The 25682-nt window shown below is 35.4% G+C and overlaps 1 protein-coding gene across 9 annotated transcripts in view; it reads right to left on the bottom strand.

Annotated features, from left to right (window-relative positions):
* GPHN (gephyrin) overlaps positions 1-25682 on the bottom strand; it is a 245136-nt gene that overhangs the window by 160663 nt on the left and 58791 nt on the right. For all 9 annotated transcript variants that reach the window (XM_083349020.1, XM_083349019.1, XM_083349018.1 and 6 more), the window contains exon 3: positions 12780-12837. In XM_083349020.1, the coding sequence (XP_083205146.1) occupies positions 12780-12837 (58 nt within the window). The remainder of the gene's footprint in view (positions 1-12779; positions 12838-25682) is intronic.

Consider the following 25682-nt stretch of genomic DNA (forward strand, 5'->3'; position numbering starts at 1 on the left):
AGATTTACTTTGCTTTTTCTTGAAGACATTTCACTTCTCATCCAAGAAGCTTCTTCAGTTCTGACTGAATGGTGGGAATAGAATGATTCCCCCCCCCATTCAATCAGAACCGAAGAACCTTCTTGGATGAGAAGTGAAATGTCTTCAAGAAAAAAAAAGTAAGTCCAGTTGTCTTTTGAAAAGCACTTTTGGGACAACCATGATCTGGATAACTGAGAATCTCCATAATCAACTGATGAGAATATGAATATGTTTTTGAGTATGACTGTGAGTCATCCATGGATCCACTTTGTTGTCATGCCATCCACTCCAAATCTAGCTTGTTAATCAGAATGCCATAGGGCCAAACACTTCAATGAAATCAAACTATATTACAATAGCAATGTATTCACAATCTAATTGGGGCATTTCTGATTAAAAATGAGATGTGCAGTCTGAGAAGATTTGTTATTGACAAATCCATGCTGATTATTGGCAATTACCAATTGTATTCAATCACATAGATTTGCTTTGTAAAACAATTCTCACCATGAAACTAACTTGATTCACTTCATTGAACTGAACAGGCTACATAATTCATTTTGACAAAATAAATCAGGTGGCCTTGAATTGCTCCAGGCTAGCACTGTGGGAATAGACTCACCTCAATCTTTTAACTAAATATCAAATGTAAGTACTCCCAGGATTGGTGGCTTCAAAATTGCCTAGGTTGTGCACCCAAGCCACTTAGTTTGGAAAATTTTGCTTAGTAGACTTGAGGAGGCTCCAGGCTGGCTACCTTTGATAGAAACTAAGGATTATCCTGTAGTATTTGTCCAAGATACATAATATGGAAGCACTTCAGCCAAAAATGTAGGAGAAGGCTCCTTTCAGGCTTCCTCTATAGCTGTGGCTTCAGACAGAAGCCTGAAAGAGGCTCCAGAATAGAATATCCCAGTTTGGGGTCCACTCACAGATTCCCATTTGTTAACTTGAGTCACTGCCCTTAACCCAATATACCAAACAGAGTTGTGGTTAAAAAGAATAGGAAGAAGTATTATGCCAGACATAAATATTGCACATAATAGTAAATAATAAGAGTATACACAGCATAATAAAGCAAAGTTCTGACACAGATTCCTGATTGAAACACTTGCTTTTGTTGAAAGAACTACCTGAATTTCAAAGTAAAATCCAGTGATTCTTTTCCACGAACCTTTCCTAGATTCTTGGGGGGAAAAAGCTGTTTAAAAGAGATGTAGGGGAGATTGGAAAATACCCTGTTATTCCTGCTTAGATAAAGCAGCTTTTTGCTTCATGTCTATGGAGATATGTTTTAATGTAACGAGTTCAAATTTCTTAAATTCAGCAAAAGGGAGGAATTGGAACATCTGCCTTTATGTGACAGAAGTCATGCTTTCCCCAATGCTAATTCTACTTGAGATGAAGAAATGTGTATTCATAGTCTGGTAAGAAGGCTGTCATTCTTGTGAATGCAGGCTGGCATCACAACAATCACATTTAAAGACTCCACACTTTCCAGTGCTTCAGAAGGCTTATTGCTGCTTTCTATCAGCTTGATTTTATGTCATGGACAATCACAAAGAACTACAACAAATAGATTAAAACAGCTCAGTTTTCAGAGACACAGAAAATAGTTTTGAAGACATCAAGAGGTGGACTAAAATTGAGTATATACTGAAATAACTAATGGGAAAATGATTTGAAAATAATACCAGGACATTAAAAAAATCGCCAATTATATAATTAACCTTGAATGATATTGATAACAATGTAACAATGATCACATTACGAATACCAACAAAAGTAGCAGTAGTTTAAATATTTAAATGGTTAGGATTTGGAAATAAAGCATCGCCTATGTTTTATTCTTTCCTGTTTTTACTTACACATAATAATGAACTAAATATAGAGTAAAAATATGGAAAGCAGTGCATTAAGCATATCTTTCTTATGTTCACTTCTGACAATACGATCACTGTCTCAATACAAAACATTAACCAGGGCCACAGATGAAGTAAAATAGCTGCATGCGTACTTAATTGCAGAAACAAATGGAAAAAGCTTTTAGAGCAACTGCGCTAACCCTTCAAGAAAGTGCAATTGCTTTACTACTTCAATGAGGAGTGCTTCACTTATGCCAAAAGATGTTGCAAAGTCCTAATTTAAAGTGCTTTTGGACAAGTCTAAAACTCTGTTGTGGAGGAAACATCAAGCATGGCCATTTGGTTACATGTCTATTTTAAAAGGTCAGAAGTAAAGTAACAAGTAAATAGCATGTATAAGTGAAAGCGGATAAAGGGAAATTCATATAGAAGCTTTTAATCAAACTTCATCCCTAATTTTGATATGAAATTAGTATAGTTATTATTTTATGTGGGTAACCAAAATAAGTATCTTCATCTATTGTATCGGAAAGGAAGTATAAACCTGATTACGATTGCCAATGCTCCCTGCCAGCTTCTCACAAGTAAAGTCTGTGCTTATGGGAAGCTGGCAGGGTAGGTTGCAAGTTGGGAAAGTCTCCAGCCTGTGCTGCACCTCTTGTACACTCTTATTGACCTGCACCACATCCCTTGCACACCCTTCCCAATCTGCACAGTACAACCCTGCACATTCTTCCTAACCCATGTGGCATACTTGTATGCCTTCCCTGTCTCACATGACACCACTCGCATACTCCCATGTACTCTTCATGACTCATGTCATTCCCATGTGCTTTTTCTGACAAGTGCAGCATCTCTCGTGCATCCCTCTTGATCTCCGTGGCACCTGTGTATCATCGCTGACTTGTGTGGCACCTCTTGCGAACTACTCACACAAATCAATGGGGAAGCTGGCAGAAAGTCTAAACTATGGTTGCTGATGGTCCTTCCAACTGGTGGCCCCCAGGGGGAGGGCGTTCTCTGTGGGCGTGCCGGATTTATGGAACCATCTTCCGGTTGAGCTCCGGATGGCGCCCGACCTTCGCTCCTTCCGGCGCGCTCTAAAGACGTATCTCTTTGAACAAGCTGGCCTGGCCTGATGGGAGGGGGTTGGGTTTTTATTACTTTTAAATGTGTTTTAATCTATTTAAGAGTTCTGGGCACTTGTTTAATCTTTTTTAATTTTTGTATTCTGTCTTTTTAACATGTATTGCCCTGTTCACCGCCCTGAGTCCTTCGGGAGAAGGGCGGTATACAAATAAAATTATTATTATTATTATTAATAATAATAATAATAATAATAATAATAATAATAATAATATTCCCACAAGTAAAGTCAGTGGGGAAGCCAGCAGAAAGTTGCAACACTAAGGCCAATAGGCAGATAAGTGGCTGCTGCTGGATGAGGAAGGGAAGGAGGAAGGAAGGAAGGAACAGGAAGGGAGAGAAGGAAGATTTCCAATGGTCCCTGCTAGCTTCCCACAAAGAAAATCAATGGGGAAGCCAGTAGGAAGTCAGAAATCACTTCTGCCCCACTGATTGTTTTTTACCCACCCATGGTCATTTTGTTCCTCTGTCTAGGTAAGGAAATATCTCTAAACCACTGACCATAGACTATCTAGTGGGGACATACAATTATACTAGTCATATTCATTTACATATTTAAGAGCTCTAATAGGTCAATTTGGTGAGCTGCTACAATAAGTTCTTTCATCCAAGAAAGTGTTCCCACTTGCAAATAATACTCATGAAAAAAATCTGGAATAAAGTATTTGAATTGCTAATTTTTGCATTACATTAAGCTGCTCCCATATAATTTCTAGAGGGTGAAACCATGCCTTTAAAACTTCTTTATTAAGCATAAATTATCCTACTGGAACATTACAGGGTTCAAAATAAATGCTTTTCAATGTGAATGGAAGCAACTAGATGTAAAAAAAAAGAAATTCAAAATCCAGTCTGAAAGGATGTTTTTATATTTAATGAAGCAAGATTAACAATGGAAATTATTATAGATTCTCATTTCCTGTTTTTGCTTCTTTCTCCCACTCTTTTTCCCCAACACCTACCACTTTTGTTTTTAATTTTCACCTTGTTTTAAATCACAATATTATTTTTCTAATTAATTCACATGAACTAAGACTCTTTTTGTCCCATTTTAATTCATTCAGATTATTGTATCTTTCTTCCAGTTGATAGGTCCTACAACAGAAGATGACCAGGCTGAGCCAAGGGAGGGGTCAAAGGCATCATCAGTCTTGAGTCCCTTCGTGCCCACAAGACATCTGAGTCCAGACCACCTTGAATTCCATTGACTCTTATCTATCACCTATTTGCCTTGACCATTAGTTCAGATTCTTGTGGAAAGCATAAGCTTGCAATAAACTTATATATTCTTTTGAAGTGCCTGGACTTCCCGATTTCCCCCTGCTTAATACCTATATTTAGGGCACATAAGAGTTCAAGTCAGAGGCTTATTTAGTCTAGCATTTTCTATTACACACAGCTCATATCCAGAATACAAGAATGATAGCCTTCTTCCAGTGTGGTTCCTTAGCAACTGTTATTTAATGCATGCTTCCTTATTTGGGGGTTAGTACTGTATTCAGCTATCAAAACTAGAAACCATCATTATTGCTGCATGTTCCAGAAATTGTTTGGGCTCAATTTAAAATCACAAAAATTTGCAGCTATTGCCACATAAGTGATTTCCATTGTTTTTCTAAGCATAATATGACTTTTTAATAGATTCTAAGTACCAATTTTTCTAAAGTAGGGAGGAAAAAAAGCTCTCATTTTCAATGGCAGGGATTTTGAAACGGAAAAATCCTGGCACTCTGATCAATAGGCAATGCACTAGAGATAGAAAATTAATAATAACATTAATAATAAAATTACAGTAATAAAATTAAAAGTGAACTCTTTATTGTAAATGCAAAAATTCCAATTTTCAAACAGAGCCTGTCTGTTGTGTTTAAAGGCACTACATTAGAAACTAGAAGATCATGACTTCTTTCTCTTATCCCTGGGAAGAAGGCAATGACAAACCTTTTCCAAAAATCTTGCAAAGAAAGCTGTATGGAGTTCTCCATGCCACCAGGACTCAACACTGACTCAAAAGCACACATACACACATATAAAATACAAAAAAAAAAATAAAACTTGAATTTCACAATTATTTGGAATAATAATGCTTAACTAAACAAATCAATGTTCAATTATTAGGATTGGGTTGTTCTTTGAATAAAAGTTTAATACAGTATCTGGAGCAATTGGTGTTACTTGCAAGTAGAGATCATCTTCTATTATTTAGCCTGTTCCCACACTTGTTTTTTGTTACTCTATAGAAAGGAAAAGTACTATTATTAAGATATGTTGTTGCAAATGGTGTATTCAATGCTAAAATGACAATTTCAGTACATCATTTTCAAAAGCTCTAGCCAGCAATTAATACATTCTACGTAAGTATTTTTGCAATGTAAAATGAGCTAATTTTAATTTCTCAAAACTTGTGCTATAAGAAGCAGCAGCAATATCAGCAGCCTTGGAATTTGTTTTGTTTTTTCTATTTTTTTTCCTTTTACCTCTTTCTGTACTATTTGCAATTGTACCAGTTTTTAACCAGTTATCCATATCTGAAAAAAAATATTCATACACTATATTTATGGGCCTCATAAAAAGCCTACATAAAACTGACGTGCATGCACTGAAGGGTACATATCTAGACTCTGTCTTGACAACATTATTTTTTCCATTTTGAATGCTTGGCCAAAGCCAATTGAGCATGCAATATCCTCCTGCCAGCTTGCCTTTGACAATACGATTTCGCAGAGGAAATCCAAAGCTAAAGAGATTTGAAACACATGTGCAATGCAGTTTCTTTATTAATTCCCACATGTGTTAATGGAGCTTACTCCTAATTGGTGCAAAGAGGAAGACACCTTATTAAACAGGTCTCTTAGAGACACAATGCATAAACACAAATACTGTGTAGTGTGAAGTGAAGGGAATATTCCCTTCAATTGCTCTTGAGAATTGGAATGTTTGTTGGAGTTTGGGAACAGACAAGGAGTTGTGATTTGTGTTTATGTATGTGGCGACAGAAAGGTAGCCAGTAGCCTCCTGCGTGAATGCTTGCAAATGCTGGTGATATACAGCAAGTGAGAGAGGAAGAACAATCTCAAGGTAAGAGCAGTATGTTTGGCTTAGTATGTTTGAGGTTGTTGGGGTTTTTTTGTTTGTTTATTTAAACCCTCATAGAGTGGTTTCTTTCCCCCTTAGTCCCACAGACCCACTTCAAGTCTATGGAATCCTAGGGTTCCACGGAACCAAGTTTGAAAACTTCTGCTCTGTAACATGCATGATTAACAAACAACATAGAATTTCTACCTATTTTGACATATTGTTCAGTTCTGAAACATCATTTTTCAGTACTGGAACTACAATGTAAACAATATTGAATATCATGCAGAGTAAAAATAAATAAGCCAGTTTCATAACTTCTTTTTCTAGTCCAGCTCTTCTGTTTAGACTCTGTGTATATGAAAATTCAGAATTTTCGTTCAAATATATATACCTGTAGCCTAATGTAAACTATATTTTACATTAAATTATACTTACTGGCTCAAATCTTATTCACCCAGTTTGGAAATATGTCTTTATAGTACTCTTCATGGTTGATTTCAAATACATCACTAGAATAATTTGATGTCGTTAGAAAGCCTAACTAATTCATGTTCACCCTAATGTCAGATAATTTATAAGCAAATTAAAAAGTATTGGTTCCAATTTAGATATTTATGAATCTAAAGAAATTGTACTATGCAAATTATACTCTATGATTTGGAAAACAGTTAAATGTGTTTTCCAAATCAAGGCCCTAGTATGTGAAGTTAATTTATCACTAATGACATGATGCACTGATAGAAACTGTGTTTTGCAACATGTAAGAAATAGCACTGTCCCATAGCTGGTTACATACTTAAATTGTCATAATCCTGTCGGAGCTTGCGTCTAAGAAGGAGGAGGAGGAGATGGAGCTGGGGCTGATGGAGGGAGATGGCGCTGCCTCTCTGGGCCAGGAGGAATGACCAGAGGAGGACAAGGTAGTTCTGGGTTACTTGGGCCTCTGAAGGGTCCCAGAGAGAAAGAGAGGGTATAGGATGACCGGGCGAGGGGGAAGGAGATGGACAGATCAGGCAGTAGAGCAGAGGAGTGATGGAGCTGCCTCTCCTGCCCAATCCCCGAGGACGGAGAATGGAGAAGAGGTGGAGTCAGTGCAGGGCAACCTGACTACTCTGAAGGAGGATGCCCAACCCCTCTTCACAAGGCTCATCTGGGGAATAGGATTTAAAGAGATGCCATGGGGAGGAACTTTTGTCAGGAATAAGGATTGCATTTTTCTAGCCACACTTGCTGTTACTGACATCTTGCTACCTTTCTTGGCCTAGCGAACCTTCTGTGCGATGAGGATGCCCAGTGACCAAGCTTCCTGAACTGTGCTGCAGTTCTAGCAGCCAGGAGTTACTGGAGGTGTGTGTGCGTGTTTAGAGTTTTGTTCTTGGACTTGCAGTGAACAGTGGGAATTTTGGGGGAAAGCTGGAGCAATAAAAGGGAGTTAACCCTTCAGTTCAGCTGTGTCGCTTCCATGCCCAGCCACAAGTCATAACATAAATATTTTCCAAACTGCAGAGGGTAGTTTGCAAATAATACTACTCCACTCCAGTTGTTTGCATAAAGATCCATTGTGGATCCACAGACTACAGCAAACCAAGCTACTTTAGGAGGTTTGCAATAGTTAATTGCTGAATAATTCACTATGGAGAATTAGATGAGAAATTTATGCTTGTAAGTAGTCTTCCATTATAAACTTCTCATTCTATATCTGAATATATACTGTATTCTCAATTGAGTCCTACAAATATTTCATGCTGCTAATTTTCTCATTACATTTAGAAACTTCATATAGATCAAAATTGTGTCAAGGTTGGGAGAAGAGCAGTATGTGGGAGTTGAATTTCTAAATAGGCATATAGAGAGCCATGGAAATGCATTGAAGCAAATATTCAGAAACAGTTACGTAACAAAGAGGACCAAAACATTCCTTAAACCTAGAAACGCTGATAGTATTAAGAAAGAGACCAAAGTTGCATCCTTTCTGACTCACTGTGATATAATAGAGAGAGGTAGAAAAGTATAATCAGATTTGCAAGATTCTGTTATTATCACCTATCTCGATAAAGTATAGGTCTAATCTTCCTCGGAGTCAGTTTCCTGATCTGGTCTACCTCAAAGGGCTGACAGGCTAGTATTTGGAACTTCAATCATCGGGAGAAACATATACATTTCTTTACATTCAATTATTGAAAAGCATGCTCCAATGTTATGAAAATCATTTTAGCACTGCATTTATTAATTTGAGAGCCACTTGACTCTAGAACAGGGGTAGGCAACCTCGGCTCTTTTATGACTCATGGACTTCAACTCAGCTGACTCAGGAATTCTGGGAGTTGAAGTCCATGAGTCATAAAAGAGCCGAGGTTCCCTACCCCTGCTCTAGAACAATTTTGTACAGCTCATTTTTTATATATAAAAAGGACTTGTATGTCCAGACAAAACACGCCTTAACTAAGCAATCAGGTGTGCTACATGCAATAAACCTTAAGGAGAACAGTCAGATTTTTAAGGACTTCTGGGATATTATTAGGGCAGTAGTACATGGAAATCTGGGATTAATATCCTTTCAGAAAACAGACACAATGTCAGAGGAAGCATTCCTCCAAAGACTCCAGCAGATAGCATTATTTAATTAAGGGGATCTGGAATACACCAACCCTGCCCAATCTTACCATGGGAACTAAACCTTAGGAATTAGATGGTACTTCAAATAACATATCACTATATCGTGACAAGATTTATAGGTGATAAACAGCAGTTTGAACTATAACCGTTCAAAATAGATTGCAGTTCCCAAACTAATTCTGAATCTGTCTAATGTCTAGACAAGTAAGAGCATGTGCAGGATGACAGAATCCTGAAAATGCCATACCTTGCATTATTCCACCAATCCTGAAACAGCAGATAATCATAGGATTTGCATAACCACATTATTGTAGTTTGCTGCTAAGCTGCTGCTTGGAAAACTACATACATAAATTGTTTTAAAACAAAAGAAACTGACAAAAGATAAAGTTAATATTTTGGCTTTGGCTGAAGTAAATTTAGCAATTTAGTATTTAAACTGATAAAGTGATAATTTACTCAAACAAAGCTGCTGTTATTAAATCTGGCATATAACTATAAGAAATTTTATAAAAAAGAAACACTGAAAAATGGAGATTTATTTATAACAAATAAAACTATTTAAAATAACACTCTTGCTCTATATAATGTTATGTCGTTTTGTCCCAAAACTCATACCTGAATAATTTCAGATTAGAATGAGAATTGATTAGTTTAGATTTACTATTGATACTAACCTAGTATCTCAAAGTATATGTGGGGCAAAAGAAAGAAATTCTGAATGTTCAATGCTAGATTTTAACATTAATTAATTTCCTGATCAATAATGGAAATATTTGGGGAGAATAATTTTTTCTTGCCTTTTAAGATTGCCTCTCAATTTTTTTAGTTCTTTATGTCATCTAATATTCAGAGCACATACAGTCAGCATTATGATAGTGTTAAGCATAAATCAGCCTTTTCCAAGATGATACCTTTCAAATGAGCTAGACTACAACTCGTAGTTGCAGCAACACACCTATAGGATACCAGCCTTGAGGATTACTGGTTATATTGTCCATTTGAACCTGCTTGAGTCTTAAAACTGGGGGAAAACCCTCTTAACTTGGATTTGTCATTAAAAATATCTGACAGAATTACTTTTTAACAGCATTGATTTTTGATAAACCTGGATAGCAAGATGGGCGGCATATAAATTTAACATATAAATAATAATAAAAACAATTCTTTTTAAAATAATCTGTATTTAAAGAATGCGAGAGAAGTTTCTGTAATAAAGTTTATATATGTATGTGTCCAAAAAGGGAAGAAGTGGTTAATATTCTTCCAATTGTCAGGCACAGATACAATCTTTCCATGTTAAATAAGTCACATAGCTACTCCATAAATAAGCCAGATTTATATGTTAATATTTATACAGTTACAATATCTACAAACTCAGTCATATTTGAATAGTATTTTATTCAAAACCTAACATGTAACTGATACAGATGTGTAGTATAAGATGACATACCTTTAAGAAAAATATGATATCTTGGACTAAAAGTTTTGATAATTCCTAAAAATATTACTCTTAAACATGTTGCTGGATGGATGTCAACCATCTCTGGCAAGAAGGTATTTTACTCATAGGAAACAGTAATTAAAGTAGTGTCAGTTTATAAAAATAACTTTCCTGAACTATAAAAACACATAGGGAGAAAGTACATTCTTCTAAATATTAATGCAAGTATGTTTCCAGGTAATAATGCACAAACTGTTATATATCAGTAGTCTTGAACTTGGTTTTACAAGTTTTTTTCAGCTTAATTTTGGCTACAGTACATTACCAAACACTCTTTTATGAAATCAGTTAAAAATCTGGGGTTGCATTTTATATATTAAACCTGATTTAGTCTTAGTTACTTAGTTAAATTTTAAATTTACTTTTTAAACTTTACTTTTAATTAAATGTTCAATTAGCTTACAGTTCGGTGTATTGTGAAACTTCTAGAAAATAAATTAAGGCAGTAATCAAAAGAAGTACATGGATATACCTAGCATATCAAGTTCAAGATGAGAAGAGTTAATAAAATACACTACAAGTTATTCAAGCAGCTGCTAATTAATTATTTCCTTTAAATACTGTAGTCTGTTTCCATAGAAACATATAGCAACAATACAAAACCTCATATTAAGAATAAAAATACATGGTCTTGACATTTTTAGGGAATTAAATAATACGTAATTGTTAACAAAATATTTGTTCATGAAATAATTAAAAATAATATTTAAACAAAACATTGCTTTTTTAGTGTAAACTAGAATAAAAGTTGTAATATTTTCACTGACTGGGATTCAGGAGACTATACAGATTTCAACATTTTCACTGAAGTGTTTTACACACCCACACACCCACAGACACACAAGCGTCTTTCTGCAACTTCTTGTACCATGAAAAATTGGTCCTACATTATTGTTGCTGCTGTTATATTTTTCTGTGTGATATAAATCCTCTGAGTGGTTTGCAAAGTTATTTAAGATGGTAATAACAATAACATATTAACATCAATTATTAAAATCCATATGAAGCAAATATTATTAAAATGTAATATGTCAGTGAAATGAAGAAGCTTAAAATCAAAAACTAATTACAAAAATGTTTGGAAGCATCAGGGCAATGGCTTTAGCTTAACACTGAAGAAAGAGAAATTAATTTAGAAGGGGACATCGTTCCATAGGTATGTCTCACTGTTGGGAAAACACACTTCTACATAACCATCCACTAATTTCATATATAGTCCTTTAATGAAGATAGCAGGTTCTTGTGCACGCTTTAAATGTAAATAGGCAAAGATGATTTAATTAATAAGAATGGTCTTCTGATTTTACAAATGTGCATTTGAAAAATTTCTTAGAACTAAGTTTTCTGTTCCTAAAGCATTCTTATGGATCTCTTAAGCAGCATGTATGCTATAAAATTCTATACATAATTTACATGATGAGCACTGTTAAACTAGCACTATTAGATTAGATTAGCACTGTTAGATTAACACTGTTTTACGAGCACTAGCACTGTTAGACTAGCACCATTAGACTAGCACTGATAATGAAAACAACTAAGCTCAGAGAGCACCAAGAACCTTTCATTTCAACCCTGACCTACAAATATTCTCCTTTATTGGTAATTTACGTTACCTTTGAAGGAAATACTTGATGTGTAATAGTGTAATAGTGTGGACTTTATGATGAAGATGTACATTTTTAATTTCAGAGAAAAGAAATTAATGCAAACTATGCTACCCTAACTTCATTTTTAAGTTAGCTTACATTTGTGCTATTTAACTGAGTAAAAGACACAATCCACATAACTGTTTAAATATATATCAATCATATATATCAATTACACAGTCCTTGACTTAAGACCATAACTGAGCCCAAAATTTGTTGCTAATTGAGACAGTTATTAAGTGATTTTTTCCCCCATTTTATGACTTTTCTAAACAGTTGTTAAGTGAATTACTGCAGTTGTTAAGTTAGTAACATGGTTATTAAGTGAATCTGACTTCTCCATTGACTTTGTTTGTCAGAAGGTCACAAAAGGTGATTACATGATCCAGGGATACTACAATCATCATAAATATGAACCAGTTGCCAAACATACAAATTTTGATTACATGACGATAGGATGCTGCAATGGTCATCAGTGTGAAAAATGATCACAAGTCATTAAATGAACTGTTTTAAGTCAAGGTTTGTTTATCTGTATAAATTGGTATACATACCAAATCAATTATTCAACTTATTAATTGATATTTAAATCTAATTTTGCAGAAATATACGTAAAATAAAGAATATTAACTTCACAAAAGTAACTTCAGCAAATGAATGGAAAATGCAAACTTTCAAATTATTTTAATTTTAGCTGATTTACCCCAATATTATACTAATTGTTGAAAGAAGCAAGAATCACTGTGATTTCAATAAAAAGTTCTTTAACAGTGTGGATGTAAAACACATTCAAATAATGAAATTTACTAGATAAATTAAGAGTTATGATATTATATTTATAATTATATATTAAGATTTAAGAATATATTAAAGAATTGAGCAGTAGCATAATTAACACTATACCTTGATTTCTTCTATTTCATCTGGCACTATCTTGTATGCAGATACAGTTCCACCTAATCTGAAATTTGGAGAAGAAAACATCCTCAAAACCAGTAACACATCAGTAAACATATGAAGAAATAAATATGTTAATATTAACAACAAAAACTATCACTGTGATTAACATCTAGGATGAAACTTGGTTGGGCAAGGAATTTATGCATAGCAGCAAGAATGTATATCTTGAATAAAATAAGTGAGGCTTATGTGTTACCAGATGTAGTAGGTGTTTTTTCACAAAAAGGTTTAATGAGGAGCTTACTACAATTAGGTTTGAAATGTTGAATATATATTTGCTGAATTGCTTATTTGCATATTACAAATGTTTCTTTACCATTTTCTTTTTGACATGTGCAAGCAGCAGATGTTAGCAAATAGTAGAAGCAGCTTGAGTATTATTTAAGTCTTACGTGTGAAAATACAGTGTGTTATTTGCCATTCTACTTTAACAGTATCAAAAAATGGAGGCACAACTGTAACCTATTAATATTACTAATAATATCTGAGTAGAATTCAAATACTACAGTATGTCTCAAATGTCATGCCTTCTATTTAAGAGGTCTTCCATATTTGCTCCATAGAAGATTCATATTCAGACTGTTTGCCCAACTACGGCAATGGATCACTGTATCCCTTCTGTACCTCCTCGGTACAGAAACTATTCCATGAACCTTGAAGGCTTAAAGGATAGCTTCCCTAAAATTTCTCCTACACCTCAGATACACAGCAACATGAGACTTGAACAAATCTTCAACACTTATGAATAGTTTAAGAATTATAGCCACCATCACATATACTGAAAATGTTACAAGGTCTGTTCTAGTATGTCACCTCAAAATTGTAAAGAGACTTGTTTTTCAGAATACTATGCAATAGCTTCAAAATACTATTAACCCATTGTTTATAACTTCTAGTAAGGCTGTGCTAGTCTTACCTGGACATACTCGCTATACACCTATGTACCTTTGTACTATTGCTTCATCCAGTTCACATGGCAACCATCTCTAGTTCTAAGAAACATGTTGTGTTCTCCGAATCAATTCTTGTTAAGTCTTCTTACAGGTCTTATTATAATTTCCCTTATGCTGAACAAACTGAAATCTTCCAAATCAAATCATTGTTCTTTACTACTTTTTTTGAGTGAGTTACACATAATCCAAGTTTCATACATTTCTTCATATCTTCACTTAAAATACATAACCAAGATACGCCTACCCATCCCTTAAATATATATGATAAATACATAAAATAAAGGTATGGTTTAACAGGCTTTGGAATCTGCTGAATAAGGATACGTCATTGATAATGATGGTTGAGGAGACTCAAATGGTGGTATAGACTGAGGTACTTCTGTGGGATATGCAGGGGAAAGGAATGAAAAGGAAATGAAAGTGACTGATTGAGAGAAAGAGAGAAAATGCCATTAGCAAAATGGCATTCCATTGTAAGAAATTAGTTCAAGTATTGTGCTATGAGGATTGTATTCCATCTTTGCTTTGTAATCCTTTTCTAGGTAAGTTACTCTTTTTTGGCCTTAGGTAATTGTCTCCTGCAAGCTTATGTGATTATTTATTAAATTTTTATCTCACTTTACTTCTGGTCAACTCTAATGCTTCTGCCTTCTATTTTCCTCACAGTACGGGAGCTGATTTGAGTTGGACTGAAAGAGAATGACTGGCCCTGTTTGATGACGGACCTGGAGCATGCCTTTGCTGCTGGACCTGGTGCGGTGGGGAGAAACAAAGGGTGACAGGCTGTCCTCCAATAGGTTGATTCTTTGCCATGTGGAGCTCTTTAAGCAGTATTCAGCATCTTCAATTGGATCTAGAAGACTATGGGGAGCCAGTACAGCTTGATGATGGTACCAAAGGCCAAAGATCAAGGAGGACCACAAAGGATATATTTTGAGCCTGCCAATGGGAATATTTAAGAAAGTCTCTTATCAATGCTCAGTCAAGCTAAACCCTTTGTCTTTCTCTCACAGCATTCTAGGCATTTCTTATGCTCTTTTCATCATCCAGACTGATAACCAGGTAACTCTACAAGATGCACATGCACTGGTAGTTCACCACAGGCAGGATCCAATCCAAGAACAAAAAAAATCACCCTCTTATTTCTAAATAGTTACATTAACACTTTACTGCAAATAATAAACATATGAATATTTGATGAATAATCTTTATATAGAAGTAATAATAAATGAATAATTATTATTATAGGAATTCCAATAAACCAAATAAATAACCAGACAGTAACATGGATTTTATGGATTTTTCTGGAGAAAAGGAGAGCTAGAGGATAAAGAAAAGAACAGAAATTTATAACAAAAACAAATAAACATATTTTTTGTCAATCTGTTTGAAAACATAGACCAACTTCTTGATAAAATGGACAGAATGAAGCTACAGAACAAGAACATGCTGCAATGGATAATTCTGAGATTAGTTTGAAGGGAGATTTAACATGACAAGCAATGATATTAAGATATGGACATACAAGTAGACTTGATAAATAATTTATTCCCTAAAGGAGATGTGTAGCCATTGAATCAGGAAATGGATTTGGATTATTTTTTTCTTACTAGATATATAAAATAATTTTGTTAAGGTCTTTAAGGATTTCATTGGGGGGATCAAACAAAAGGACAAAACAAATCTGTTAAAGTTCTGTAAGATTTGTGGCTACAAAAACATGACCAAGAACACTTGCTCTGGGCTTTTTTCTGAAGGGATAAAAAAGCAAGAACCCTTAAAAATTCAAAGAAGATCAATAGAACCAGCTTATTTGATCAGGACTAAAAGAGAAAAATAGTTATATCTGATTTGCCTTATTGGACTTTTGCTGACAAGGAACAATTGACAAAATATTGGTATTTTTTAATTAAGAGCTTAATTACAAGGGGAAGAGACATTATGTTATTTTTAGAGATGATGACAAGCTATTTAATTTTTTTTTTACTTGCTGGGATGAAGACAAAAAAAATACTCTTTATGTTTTTTGGTTTTTTCCTTTCTTTTTCACACATTTTCTTTTTGTAGTTTGTATTTACTTTTATTTCTTTCATTTATAATTTTAATAAAATTTGAAAAGCTAAGTACAATAAAAATGATTCAAATTTTATTTACAGGAATTGCCTCACAGAAATAATTTAAGGTTTTTAAACATTCCTTACAATTCTCAGTCAGATTGGTCTACAGCAGTCTTTATGAACAAATTTAAATGAAAAGTATTTTTACTGCTGTTGGAATATAAGTGGAGACTACTTAACATGTGGGTTTTCTTTTCCATACAGTATAGGCATCCAGTCCACAATATTCTCCATTTATTTTAGCAACTAGGATCTTTGGAATGGAATTAAAAGATAATAGCTTTTTAAGCTTTGCTTCTGCCATTGATCCAGGAATGAAGGCTATTATAAAGCTGAGTTGCATAGTCAGCCAGATATTTAGACTAGATTTGGGGATTTTTGTCATTTCTACTGAGTCCTTCCCAAGGGACAGATAAATGTTGTCCTTTAATAATATTAAAGGTATTGTTGCAGGATGTATGGTTTCCAAGTAAAGCAGCCTTTCGCAATCAATTGATGGTGATTTTGTTAACGCTGACAGTGTTTGTGCTCCAGATGTTTTGCAATTGCACTAAAGTGCCTATTTCTTTTGCTATTACCTTTGGGGTTGTTGTTTTTTTGCCACAGTCGTTCTATTTGCCTGTCTTTATATTTTGTGATTTTCTCCAGTTTTTTTCCTCTTCAATTTTTGTTGTCTCCAGATATCTAACTTTTTTGTGTTTCTTAGCGAAACTGTTTAAGTCTGGGGAGTTATGTGGCAGATGCTTGTCTGTTTGAATTCTAAAGTCCATTTTCTATTAATTTGTTTATTTTATACTCCCACCAATTCTTGCCTGAACCAAATTATTATTATTTCAATAAATATTATTATTTGGCAGTTAAATAGAAATGGATTGAACTCCCCCACCTTTTTTCCCCAGCATTTATCCCTGAATTCTAATGTGAAGTTTTTTGGTCCAGAGCTTGCAGAAAAGTTTACTGGTTTGGAGCAATTTAAAGTAAAGTAGCAAGAGCAGCAATTTTTAAAGTCATTCTTCCATCTTTATCATCATCATATCATCATCATCATCGAAAAACACAGAGACAGATATATTATCTTGTCTAAGTAGGGGGAGTTTTTATTCTGCACTTTCGGTACACCTCTTCCAGAAATCTCTACGGTACTAGTTTGGATGTTAGTTAGTTTCTGGTTTAGTTTTCTCTTTATTTTTTCTTTTCTTTTCTTTCCTTTTGTGTTGTGCTGTGCTCTGTGTGTGTTTCATGATTTTCTTTTTAGGATTTTAAAATGTCTGTCTCAGTTCAATAATAATAATAAGTTGGAAGGGACCTTGGAGATCATCTAGTCCAACCCCCTGCTCAGGCAGGAAACCCTATACCATTTCAGACAAATGGCTGTCCAGTCTCTTCCTAAAAACTTCCAGTGTTGGAGCATTCGCAGCTTCTGGAGGCAGGTTGTTCCACTGGTTAATTGTTCTAACTGTCAGGAAGTTTCTCCTTAGTTCTAGGTTGCTTCTCTCCTTGATTAGTTTCCATCCGTTGCTTCTTGTCCTGCTTTCAGGTGCTTTGGAGAATAGCTTGACTCCCTCTTCTTTGTGGCAGCCCCTGAGATATTGGAACACTGCTATCATGTCACCCCTCACCCTTCTCTTCGTTAAACTATTTATTTATTTATTTGATTTGTATACCGCCCTTCTCCCTAAGGGCTCAGGGCGGTGAACAGTGACATAAATAATAGAATGTACAAATATAGATATTGAGAATAAATTAAACCCTATGAAAATAAATTAAACCCTAATTTAGCCCAAATGTAGGAGATAGTTACCTTAAGATAATAATTACGAAAGAACCCATCAGACCAGACCGGATTGCTTAAACAGATGTGTTTTTTAGGTCGCGTCGGAAGGAGCGCAGGTCGGGAGCCATCCGGAGCTCAACCGGTAAACGGTTCCATAGGTCAGGCGCGCCCACAGAGAACGCCCTCCCCCTGGGAGCCACCAGACGGCATTCTCCGAACGGCGGCACCCTGAGGAGGCCCTCTCTGTGGGAGCGCACTGGACGGAGGGACGTTGACGCTGGCAGCAGGTGATTCCTAAGGTACTCCGGACCCATGCCATGTAGGGCTTTGAAAACCATTACCAGCACCTTGAATCTTACCCGGAGGATAACTCGGAGCCAATGCAGCTCACGGAGTAGAGGTGTAACATGGGAGTATCGGGAGACTCCCAACACAACTCTCGCGGCTGCATTCTGTACCAGTTGGAGCCTACACATACCAAATTCCAGCAACCGTTCCCTATAGGTTTTAGCCTCCAGTCCCCCATTCATCTTTGTTGCTCTTCTCTGTACTCTTTCTAGAGTCTCAACATCTTTTTTACATCGTGGTGACCAAAACTGGATGCAGTATTCGTGTGGCCTTACCAAGGCATTGTAAAGTGGGATTAGTACTTTACGTGATCTTGATTCTATCCCTCTGTTAATGCAGCCTAGCACTGTGTTGGCTTTTTTGGCAGCTGCAGCACACTGCTGGCTCATATTCAAGTGATTGTCCACTAGGACTCTTAGATCCCTCTCACAGTTACTACTTTTGAGCAAGGTACCACCTATACTATACCTGTGCATTTGATTTTTCCTGCCTAAATGTAGAACCTTACTTTTTTCACCATTGAATTTCATTTTGTTAGATAGTGCCCAGTGTTCGAGTCTGTCCAGATCCTCCAATGAATCTATATTATTTTTTTCTCCCTTTTTCATTTTTTTTCTCCTTTATTCGGTGATTTTTCTATGTAGATATTTTCCATTTATCATCATGAATAGTTTCATGGAATGTAAAAGGGATTAAACATCTATTTAAAAGATGACACGTGTTGACTAAATGAGAAAATCTAAAATCAAGCTTTTCCCCCATTTTTTTAACATGAAACATATATTTTTCCACATATTTAATCACAAAATGGATGGATATATATACTGCTGGAATTTAAAACTGAGGAGATATTGAGACTTCTAGCAAAACGGTGATGTGTTAAGCTTCATTTTTTTCTTTCTTCTTCTATAAGTTGTTGGAAATAATTTCCTGGACTGTCAGAAAGAATCAGAAAGCTGAAAGTGTTGCACTGCTGGAGAGTATAACATCAAATGAAATGCAAGTATTTCTCCTCAAAATGTCAAGGCTTTCAGTGAAAATCATAATAGAGTATCTAGCAAGAAAAGTCGAGACAGTTATGATTCCAGACTTAACCTTCTGATTTGGCAGCAAAAGAACTTAATAATGTGGAGATTTTAGATATTATACTGTATCAGCAGATTTTCAGAAAACATTGAAAACTGGATGTCTTACAAAAAAGTTAAATGACAAAAAATAGTATAGAATTGTATGAAGAGAGAATTAAGAGTTTAGAAGAAGCTGATATAAGAAGAAAGAGTGCCCAAGAGGAATATAACTGGGTTCAAGATTAAACAAGCTGTAAAAATATTTCTATTTGAATTTTCTTATGTATAGGATCAGGAAGAACTAGTGTTGTTGCCATAGAAAAAAGTTTATAAATCCTGGTCCAACTAGAATATGGAGATATTTTTTTATATTCAACTTTGCAATTACTCAACAATTTAATCCCGTTTAGTAGATTTTTGCTGGAAATCTGAACACAACCACGTTTTGATGATCAATACCCTAGAGTATGCTGAGGGGGAAAGAGCCTGATTTGCCATTAAGGCTAATAAGAAAGCATAAAGAATGTAATCAAGTTTGTCTCATGGCCAGACCGCAGGGATAAGGATTTTCTTTACTGTGCAATACATTAATTGTTTATCTTTTGGTATGGGAGGGGAAACATTATTTAACCCAGAAATTTCTTCTGTTTAAAAAAAAAAGAGTGAATGCTTAAATTCTGATTATTACACCACAGTAATCCACTGAGAAATAATTTAATGTTTAGAGAGTTAAATGGATTATTTAAAGTTTAGTTCATATATGTACAATCATGAAGTTGTGTCTGTGTGGGAATCTTTTCCCTCTCCCCTCTATTGTACCTTCTCTTTATTTTCACTGCATGTTATTATCAGCATAGTCAGGATTTATTTCCATTTCTGTGACATTTGTAAACTCTTTTGACCATGACTGCTGAAATCACACAGCACAATTTTCTGACATGCTGAATTAGGAAACATGAACATTTTAGTGTAACTCTTAAAAAGGGCATGCCACAATTTTTCTAAAAAATCTCACATTCCATATATATCTACATGATACAGACTGACCAACCTGATAGCCTTCAACCACCCAAAGAATCTTAAATGTGCTCTTTAGTTACTAAAATGAGGTAAATGAAGTCTACTATTGAATTGTGCTGTGAATGACTGAAATATCAAACTATTTTAAAACATGTTTATTTATTTAAAAACATTTAAGAAACAAAATAAGTGATTACATAAAAGGAAAAAGGACATCCTGGATGAAAAATCACATAAGTGTCCATACTATCATTTTTAGAAAAGAAGTTATCTAGCAATATTGTTCAGTTCACATAATTTTAAAGCCTTGGAGTAGTTTAAACCATCATGTATGTTGTATTTGTGCAACAAACTGAGCCAGTAATTCATTTTGAAAACCTTACTAAATGAGTCGCCTCAATTCAATGTTAACAGTCTAATAATAGCTTCATCCAGCTTTACTATTGTCATTTACACAAGTCCTTAGCTATCACTTCAATGAAAATATATCTTCTCTTAGTTCATATTCTTTAAGCACATCTTTTACTAACCCAAAAAATGAAAACAGTTTTCCTCCTGAAGCATAAATAGGGGTGGGCAATTTTTTGAATTTGAAGGCAAAATGCTACTTTGGATTTTGAGGGAGCATACAAACTGTTTGCAACTCCTTAAATCAACTGTATCTATTTTCCTGAACAAAGATGAGTTTAATTCAAGGATCAAGTTTAATTCAAGGACTTTTAGATACATGTTTTCAGTGTGTGTTTGTGTGTATGTGTACCTAATAGTCTGAATCATCTTTAGCCGTAGAATCCAAAAAACTGCACAGCTGTAATGCATATAATCATTCCCCCCCAGATGTATCTTGAATATGGCACAATCTCTCTCATCTACCGTATTTAAAGAAAATTATTTTTTGAAAAGTTGGATTAACACAGAACATTCCAACAATTAACTTAGCTCAACCATCTCAACCTTATGGAAGATTAAGTGGAGGGTTAAGTACCCAAATAGCAGTTATTTCATCAGTACAGTACAATATGCTCAGCTAACAACCATAACAAAGCTATCTTTGATGTAAAGAACCAGGGAATTAGTGTAGAAAATTATTAAAAGGGCAGTGGGAATTACTAAAGGACTTCGTGATGGCTTTTGCAATCAAATTTAGTAATCTCTAATTGCTTCATGGTCTGATTGAGGACACAGAGCTGCCACTGACCTAAATATGAAGTTACATCTTTTCACAGGAAATGGAGAAAATATTTTCCCAAAAAAATATATAGAAATACTGACAACCATGACTGTCTTAACTATTAGTGAACTGTGTTTATACCTGAAATAGCCATTTGGGAGCCTTCACAAGCAGCAGAACTGATAGAAAAAGGAACAGGAGAGACTCCATCTATGAGTGATAAAAACATAAGACATAAGATTTCTAGCAAATTCCTACCTATGCTCATCCTGGAACAGAAACTTTTGCACTTCAGAGATGATCTTGTTTAGGCGTGGTCCTCGACTTACAACTATAATGCAACCTGGAATTTCAATTGTAAGTCATGTTAGTCATAAGTTGAGGCACTCACATAAACCAGACCTGATTTTACAACATTTTTTGCAGTGATGTTTAAGAATATGCTGCTATCATTAAGCAAACGCCATGGTCATTAAGCGATTTAATGTAATTTTATGGGTAAAAAGGCAGCAAACTACCAAAAAAGCCTTAAAGATGAGCTGGTTGCCAGCCACCCAAACTGTGATTGTGTAACTGTGGGGATATGTACAACTGTGGGAACTCTGGAACTGGATCATATGAAGATTTGGAGATGATCCACTATAACTTTGAATGATCACTAAGCAAATGGTCATTAAGCCACGACCACCGGTAATGAACTTGCTGAAATATTGGCAATCATAGGAGGCCAGCCTGCAACCAAAACGCAAGCCAGACTAGAAACAAAATGCACCACCGTCTTTGAATTCTTCAATCTCAGAGAACGCCAAGGATAGTTTTGGAGTGAGATTAGGCTTTGCAAATTAGAAAATTGTTGCAATGTTGTTCTATGCCACCTACAGAAATATAGGTTCCATTTTATTAAAAAAAGATTTTAAAAGATTGGCTCAAAAATCCTGAGCCAACAAGAAATTGTAGTCAACAAGAAATTCCAAAATGCTAAAGTATTAGCCAGCCATTTCTTGAATCCAATAAATGTTGAACACCTCAAGAACTTTATTTGGGCTATATCTGTTATCAAAATATGTGGAGCAAGTGAGACCAAGATAAGTGGCATGCTTCAAGAGGCATGATCAGACAAATTTGGGCTGGGTACAAGTTAGGAGAAAAAATTGTCAAATTTGTCAATCTGGAGGAATCTTATTTGCAGTCTTGAGAAGGATACGCTACATAGCCTCAAATGAAAAAGGATATTTTAACACACTATATCTAATTTTGGTGATCAAAATGGATAGTCTGTTGTGGAGCAAAAAAACAAAAACCTCAACATTGAATTGAATCAAACCAAACTCCAATGAATTGGAGTGTCCCAGGATCATGTGATCACCTTTTATGACCTTCTAACAAACAAGTCAATGGGGAAGTAAGATTTGCTTAACAACCATGTTACTAACTTAACTTCAGTGATTCACTCAACAACTGTGTCAAAAAAAGTCGTAAAATGGGGCAAAACTCAAAAGCTGTCTTGCTTAGCAACAGAAATTTTGGGCTCAATTGTGGTCATAAGTCAAGGACTATCTTGACTTATGTTTTTTTCTTAAGTTTTTAAGAACAGACTGGACAGCCATTTGTCTGAAATGGTATAGGGTTTCCTGCCTGAGCAGGGGGTTGGACTAGATGACCTCCAAGGTCCCTTCCAACTACTACTTCTTCTTCTTCTTCTTCTTCTTCTTCTTCTTCTTCTTCTTCTTCTTCTTCTTCTTCTTCTTCTTCTTCTTCTTCTTCTTCTTATTATTATTATTATTATTATTATTATTATTATTATTATTATCTGTCTCATGATCCCTCCACCAAAAAAGCTCACTAAAAATAAAAAATGGAAGATGAGAGAGGGTAAGTATAAGCCAATTATCTATGTAAAGCTAAAGTTGTACCCCTGATATTTTTTAGCTCTGTGAAGTAGTCCAGATAAGAAACACTATCAGGAGTACTAACTTTATGTACTACTATCTTGACTGCAAGATTATATGAACAGAAATTCTTAAGAGTGAAAATATTTTCCCCTCCTTTCCTTTTATTCTCCAGAAAACTAGGGAGGGTTTTTTTTCTGAAACATTTCTCACACCCTCCCTCTTTCTGTGGGCTCAGGTATCCTTTACATGCCAGTTATCCAGTTGCCAGCTCTCTCTCCTGCATCTCAAGGTCATTCCCACATACAATTACAATGTTGTGGGGTACAAGGTGACACATTAAGCATTAGTGCTTAAAAGGAAATGTGTCTGAAACTTTAATCTTAAGAAAGCACATATATACTGTATGTATGTATGTATGTATGTGTATTGTATATACTATAATACAAAAAAAATCTTTTAGACAGATGGTTGTGCACTACTTTTTTTGCAACTGTGGGAATTTGATCTGGAGTGTTAGGCCACTAAATTGCCTTTAATTTAGTGAGTGAAGATACTCAAACCCAGGATAGATCATAAACCTCCCTCTTTTTTTATAGACAACAGAGAATTTGATATAAAAATCCTGCATACACAGACTAGAAGGGACAGATTATGTGACACTTTTTCGAAATACGTCTCAGACATCAACTTTCAGAAGAGAAGTAATTGATGCAACTGGTGCTTCTGTACAAATGTAAAGATATGGCCTGACAGAATAATGGTGGACTATCATGCCTTGGAAATCCTAGAAGGGAAAATTGAAGACAGGTTCATTAAGAGGCATGTGGGAAAATGAATCCACAGCTCAGCCTCAAGGTGAAGACCAGAAGTTAGCCCTAGAAAATGTTAATATGGCAAAGCTAAGATCTTCATCTTTTTCATCGTAAGATTCCAAAATATTTTTGTATTGGACAACACCCACTGCACAGCTGCACAGTTGCTGAAGAGTAGTCAATTAGATCTTTGGAATGGAGAATGTTATTAAGACAGATTTCTTTTTTTTCTCTGCAGGCTCTATCAGATTTAATAAAGAAAACTATTTGAACTTGGACTACTTTTGCAGCTGAAGTAACACCAACACTATTTGCCATTAGTGAAGCCAATAAGAGGGAATCAATAAGAGGGAATCGAAGTCATTAATTATAAAATGACTACAAATTTAGTTTTTAAGGGGACCTATTTGTGTGGAAGACATTGTCCCATTGTCACTTTCAAGGTGACCATCAGTTTCTCATTGACCACCATATCTGCAGGAAAAGAGTAGAAAATAAACAATAACACCTATGGAACTGGGGAGGAGTAAAATTGTAAGTTATAAAGGAACAGAAATGCCTTAAATCTCAGCATCTCCAGTGAGCATATTTCATTCCAAAACAAGCATTCTAAGTTTAGTACACAGCTAGCTTTGGGATCAGATGCAGAAATCCCGAATTCTATTTGCTTAATCCTTTTGCTAACTACAAATGATCTTCTGAAAGACCTCATCATTTCTTTACAACATTTCTTACTGTAGATCTTAACAAGACGTTCTCACAGGAAATGTTTTTGTTTTTCCTAAAGCGCAATATTGCTCCTAAATCACTGAGTTTATTCAAAAATAAGTCTCACACATAGATAGTCCTTCGGGTCCAAAGAAGATAAAATATTGTGCAGTTCATTTGTGGAGACAGGGGTGGCTCTGCAGTCCCAGTCTGGCATCACAGACTCTCACACAATGGGGTTTTTAGAAATCCACTGTTGTAATAAATGTGGCTCTTACTCTGTGATGCCACTCACAGTTTTCTATCAGTTTTTGGCAGTGCCTATCTTCAAAGCCTGTGGAAGCTCTGTAGCAGAAGGTTGACCAGTGGGTTCTGTCAGCAGTCACAGCTTCTAATTCCCTTGGCCAGTGTCACATTGGCAGAGGATTTCCTTCAGTCTTTGTAGCACTTGCATGAATTACCAGGAAGTCACTTCCCAATCTTCAGAACAGAGCAAGAACAGGGACATATATAGTGGTCATCCATTTTGAAGGCCCACTGTATTAGGGCTCTGATTATTAGGGACCCAATGCTGGTGGACTTCACACAATCCAAGACCTCCAGGTTGGAGACATGGTCTTGCTAATGAATACCAAGGATAGAACAGAGAGTGCGCATGTGAAATTTCTCCAGTTGTTTGATGCATTGTTGATTCAGAATCCAGGATTCAAAATCACAGTTCTGTAGATTTTTCAGCTTTGTGTAGATATAGATGTTGGGTTGATTGAGCACTTAAAACACAGTTGCCCCAAAATATGGCTAGTCTTATTGATCCTGGGATCAATTTACTTAACAAAGTTCCATTACTCAAAATGATGCTTCCCAAGTATTTGAAGTTGTTTACATTTGTCAACTGGGTGTTGTCAATAGTGATTTTTGATTTTACAAGGTTGATATTTAGCACGGGGATGGTAAAGTACTTCAGTTTTGTTCAGGGTGCTAGCC

The sequence above is a fragment of the Vipera ursinii genome (assembly GCF_947247035.1).
Source record: "Vipera ursinii genome assembly, chromosome: 1".
Classification (NCBI taxonomy): Eukaryota; Metazoa; Chordata; class Lepidosauria; order Squamata; family Viperidae; genus Vipera; species Vipera ursinii.